Source organism: Bidens hawaiensis, unplaced genomic scaffold, assembly GCF_021521415.1.
Source record: "Bidens hawaiensis isolate Kalapana, Puna unplaced genomic scaffold, B.hawaiensis_p1.1 tig00011949_1, whole genome shotgun sequence".
NCBI classification, from domain to species: domain Eukaryota; kingdom Viridiplantae; phylum Streptophyta; class Magnoliopsida; order Asterales; family Asteraceae; genus Bidens; species Bidens hawaiensis.
Window position 1 is genome coordinate 94835 of NW_027491957.1, and position 5741 is coordinate 100575.

Sequence of the window (5741 nt, forward strand, 5' to 3'; positions counted from 1 at the left end):
GAGTTTGGCTTTTCTAGCCAAAGACTTTAGCCACCTACCGCCATACGACCAAGCGCTAATGGAGGAAGAAAAAGAACATATTCGGAAGGAATTGGCAACACAAAAGTAAAAGCGCTATTTATATGTATATTTTTATTTTCCTTTTTATTTTCTTTTTATTTATGTTTTAATGAAGTATTTTAATTTATATTTGTGTATATAACAAAAAAAAATAATAAATAAATAAATCAATCAAACCCCTGATCACCTGGACCACTACACCCTCTGAGGCTTAGTTGAGGGGCTTGATCATGTGTCTACGTGTCAGATTTTACTTGGCTCACTTGGGGCTCAACCAAGCCCCATTACCCTTAGCCTCAGAGCATTTAAACTCAAACGCGGAAAACGTGGGGACCTATTTATTATTATTATTATTATTATTATTATTATTATTTATGAGTATTATTATTACACTACCGCGAATGAAGAAAGAGTGGCCGTAGCTAAACCCCTCCACTCCACAGAAGCAACTCTGGTCCCGAATGACAGCACCACTACCACTACTGCTACGAGCCGTCCCTCATCTCCGCCACCACACCACACTTCCGGCCACCGTCTGTTCACTCGTACGCAGACCCTCCTACACCACTACCGCCGCCGACCCACCTCACCCAATTAAAACTGACGACGACAAACCACCCTCCTCGACAAAACGACATCCACCCAGGAACCCTAAATGGGTAAACGACCCTGATTATCGAAAATGGAAGGATAAAGAAGCTGAGATCCTCCTGGATATCGACCCCACCACTCTCCTTATTAAAGATATCCTTCACTCCGGCAGGTTCACTTTCTAATTTTATATATTAATTATTAATCTTATTTATTCCAGTTGTTTTGCTATTTGGTGTTTTGGAAATTATATATTATCAATTGGAAAATGATATTTGTATACGATGGATGGTATTGTTAGGAACTAGTTATATACTTTTATTCTGGTAGATTGTTTTATAGTTTGTTATCTTTATATAGGTTATAAAATGAGCTTGATGAATATGTATAAGGTGAGATACTTTACATTAATTTAAAAGGGACAACTTTGTATAATAGTAACCAAGTTTCAAGTCACTCATATTTTATTTTCTCTCAATTAGGTCACTAAACTTTTGATATATGTTCTAATACTATCTTTTTTACCTTCATATTATATGTTCATAAATAACTAAAACGTCATTTAAACCGACATTTTTTCTATTTTTTTATCAGCAAATACATCACTTACGATACTATAGTAGTTGTCCCTCTCACTTTAAACACATATTGAAAGTTAAGTGACATAACTGAGACAAGCTTAAAGTTGTGTGACCTAATAAAGACAAAACAAAATATGAGTGACTTAATTGGAACAAACTTGAAACTTGGATACTATTCATAGAGTTTACCCTAATTTAAAAGCTGCTAATTTTGATGCTTAAACATTTCGTTATGCGCAATTTTTGAGCTTTTGAGTTTGTAAGCAAAACTCACTTATAAGGTTTGCTGTTACAAAGCATCATTGAAGTTAGACTTGGACTGAAGCGGGTAGGAAGTTCATTCATTTAATAAGCTAATTAACTAACAAACTTGAACAAAACTTTATGTCAGTTTAGTTAAACAAATGAACATGAAAACATGTCTCGTTCGTTCATTTATGTTGTCTACATTAATTGATATTCGTTCGTTTAAATTGTTAGGCCCTTACAGTTAAGTCTAGTTTTATAAATATTTTAGGCATAGCAGATTGATACTCACATTTACCTTTATATGTTGTTTGCTCAGTTATGTTTTTTTTTTATTCATCTACGTTCAGTTGTATTCGTTTGTTTACGTTCGTGAACCGATCGTTTATACTACTAGCGAACGAACATAACCACGTTCATTTTCTTTAACGAACGTATACAAACAAGAAAACCTTGTTTGTTTGGTTATAGTTAAACGAGTGGACACGAAAATGCCCAGTTCATATACGTTTGGTTCATTTACCGGCCTAGATATGTGCCAATTAGCAGAAAGTGAAGTAACAATTAGCCAACATTATGTTTATCCTTTTGAGCACTTACTTGCAACATGTATAAATATGTGGTTTTTCTACATGCTTGTTGAAATATTTTTATTCATTGGTAGCTCAACTCATGACTATTTTACACTCTATATGTATATGTTCCCTCTCATTGAACGAGAACTACCTCTTTTCTTTAAGTGATAAGCCTTCTTACAACATATATGATGCTCTAAAATTTTGAAGCGTAATACAAGGGAAAAAATGCACCTATTTGAAAACATATGAACCATTTCCGTGAACAACATAGTCCACACCTTGATGCATATGTGGTAACATAATGTCATGAGGATAATACTATGACCTTAATCAACCATTCAACCTTAGTACCTTGTATGTCCTTGATGATGCTTTATTGGCATGAATCACTCGTTGACGGGCACTATTGAAGGTATTACAAATGAGGTTCTCCTTTATGTTCTATGCAAGTTTTCACATTAGTAGAGAATTCACAATTTAGGAGAACTACATGTCATGTTACAAGATTTCTAGGATATGTCTAAACATCGATAGAATTCTACTACCATGCCCAATAAAATCCCAACCACAGCAAAGCTGTTGGTAGGGTGGGAATGTGGGATGTGAGCAAACCATACCTCTATCATAAATAGATAGACTGCTTTCGCTGAGACCTTTGGCTCCAAAACCATATCTGGATATGAAAAGTATAATTGTAACAGAGAAAACATCATAGAGACACGAAGACAAGAAGAAGGTAACATGTAAAGGCCATCGAAAGTATCGGAAAAGCTAAGACATATTCGTATCCTCCCCCTAAATGCAAATATTAGTTGTTATGAAATGATGATCCCATAAGATACACACGAAAATAGATCAAACAAAAGATATATTTGGTTCACCGTCAAGAATAACCTAGTTTCCTCGACTATCTCATAAATGTTGACGTTTTACTTAGGAATTATGTTTTTTGGTATCTTATGTAACTAACAATCTAGTAAACCAAGACTATATCTTTGCCGTGTATAATCTTCAAATCTCTACCTTTGTCTATATACACTTCTTGTCTTTCTTATCTCGATCCCATCCAACCTCTATATAATCTTGGGCTATGCTTTAGCTAGCCAGCCCTTGCTTGGAGAGACACGGCACACACACACACACACAAGCTATAAAGCTTAGTGAGAAACCATGAGTTTCCATTGCAAGCTCAAACATAGTACACAAGAATAACAGCTCAAAAATGATAAATCATCACAATCACAATTATTCTTTCTAAATTCACTACTATACTTTAAACTGACACCTCATTTTTCTTTCATTAAAGACCCCATTTTCATCTCTCACAAAGTCTTATCTTCCACATAACTTTATCTTTCGTGAAGTCTTTATCTTTCACAACTCTTAGCTAGCTTTCAAGTAGCTTCTGCCAAGGCGTAGTGGTTCTGGCACTACTCCCGATCATTTTCATGCAATTGCTAATCAATATAATATAACATCCTTAGATCAACAATGTAGGTTAAAAGTTGAAGCCAAACAAATATCCGAGCATGCACATATCACTTAAAAATCATAAATTTAATACTATTATGATTCATGAATGCATCAACTTTTTCCTTAATGTTCATTATGTACGTGTTTTCTAAACATAAAGTTGAATCTAAACATGTATACTGAAGAACATACTTAAATGGATTCAAAAGCAGGTCAAGATTACAATTACTTGTTTTCCTTTGGTGAAATGGTTCTAAACTCGGGGTTTGATAATTCTTGATACTTGGTAATCTCTTTGAAATCTGATTCGTGGTCAAAAGACCATTTTGTCCCTCAATACTGTTTTAAAATTTTGACCTTTTTCATTTATTTGCTTCGTTGCATAAATATTTCAACATTACTGTAGAAACTATTCTCGATATCGTGTTTAGTAGTAAAACTTTTCATTTCTCTTCCTAAAGAAATGTTACATAACATCGTTCAGTCCTTATCTAACTTTAAGCTACTTATATGCATTACCAAATAATCATATTCACTAATTAATCTAATATTCCTGCTGCCAGATATATGGATGGAGAGCAACTTACATCAACAGACCAGAAACTGGTGGTAGATAAGCTTCTTGCTTATCATCCTCACTCTGAAGATAAAATCGGCTGTGGCATCGATTCTATCATGGTAAGTTTATAAAACCTTTAATGAGTCTCATTTGTTTCCCTTATTATAATAATCAGTTAATCACACACAATATTCCTAAAGATTTAATACTCAAGTGCATGTTGGTTTTATTTTCGACATCCATATTGCCAGCAAAATCATAGATGCCAACACATTCAATGAATCCTTTTTTTAGAGGTGTAAATTAAATAGTAAGTCACCTAATTATTACCTCCCACCAGATAACTTAATCTACTTTTGACTTTAAGATGGCAAATAAGTGGCCTTTAACTTTATATTTATATTAACAACTATAACTTAACTCTTAAGTATATGCTCCATTAAATAAATTATTTAAAATAACTAACTTTTACACTTTTTAAGTCTACATGTAGCAACGAGCCGGTCTACCCGTTAAGTATTTTATTGTTTATATACATTTGTGATCACATTCTTTACAGGTAAACTATTAAATTGACATTAGTCTTCACCTGTCTAATTCACTTAAAAGTCCTTGTCTACAGAAATCTTGAGACATAATTGGCCCACAACGGCTGTTGTCTGTGGTCGATTATCTTGACCGGGTTATTAATTTTTGTACATTTATATTATTACTTTTTAACAATAGTTCTCTTAAATGTGAAGGTTGACAGGCATCCACAGTTCAGAAATTCAAGATGTCTGTTTGTGGTGAGAACCGATGGTGTATGGATCGATTTTTCCTACCAAAAATGCATTCGAGCTTACATTCGACAAAAATACCCGTCTTATGCTGAAAAATTCATCAAAGAACATTACAAACGCAGTAGTAGCTGACTGATTGACCATTGGGTTTGAAGCATCAAACACATTTTGTCAATGGGGGTAGATAATGGTAGTTGAAATGGGAACAATTTAGGGAGAAAAATGATTGAAGTTAAAAGATATAATTTTGTTGACTTGTATTGATTTTTGTTTGGCTTTATGTGATAAGTTAATGTTTTCCAGATTTGGGTTTTTCTATGCATTGGTTGGAAATGTAAAAAAGGGGTGTTGGACTGGTGTCTTTGGAGGCAGTTGGCCCCCTAAAAGACAAATATTTAGTGCTTTCTTTGCAGTCATGAACATAGTCACCTACCATGTGAATGTTTGTTGTGATGCTACAAATGCCATTATTCTGACTACTCTTAATTACGCGATTAATACACGGTTTGTCGATTGTTGTAGTTAACGTATTATACACACCTTTCAATAACGACTAAGTCTTAAAATGAGAAACATTACATGTTTTAACTGTAACATGTTAATGTGACCGGTTAACGGTCTTTCTTTCTCTCTTCTAAGTGAGCAGAGAATCCATTTTTCTCGTATGTGAACTTTTTTGTTAAACTATTTCTGTTACATTAGTGTCACATTATCTTTTAGTCTAAATAAAAACCTATATAAATTAATTGTAAATAAAAATAAAACATTCCAAAAGTAAGATTTCATTAAAAAACCTATGTAATTAATTGTAAATATAAAATAACATTCATAAGATTTCATTAATTAAAAAGGTATTACAATACTATATAAA

At 33.4% G+C, this 5741-nt stretch overlaps 1 protein-coding gene across 1 annotated transcript; it reads left to right on the plus strand.

The window, feature by feature from the left end:
• Positions 1-434: 434 nt before the first annotated feature.
• Positions 435-5329, plus strand: LOC143539567 (protein DCL homolog, chloroplastic-like). Its single transcript, XM_077032851.1, has 3 exons — positions 435-823; positions 4093-4207; positions 4832-5329. The coding sequence occupies exons 1-3, from the start codon at positions 522-524 to the stop codon at positions 5000-5002; spliced, it is 588 nt and encodes a 195-aa protein (XP_076888966.1). The 5' UTR covers positions 435-521; the 3' UTR covers positions 5003-5329.
• The last annotated feature ends 412 nt before the right edge of the window (positions 5330-5741 follow it).

Coding starts and splice junctions, on each gene's coding strand:
- LOC143539567 (XM_077032851.1), top strand. CDS start 522: ATGACAGCACCACTACCACTACTGCTACGAGCCGTCCCTCATCTCCGC. Junction 824..4,092: donor GATATCCTTCACTCCGGCAG/GTTCACTTTCTA, acceptor TCCTGCTGCCAG/ATATATGGATGGAGAGCAAC. Junction 4,208..4,831: donor GTGGCATCGATTCTATCATG/GTAAGTTTATAA, acceptor TTAAATGTGAAG/GTTGACAGGCATCCACAGTT.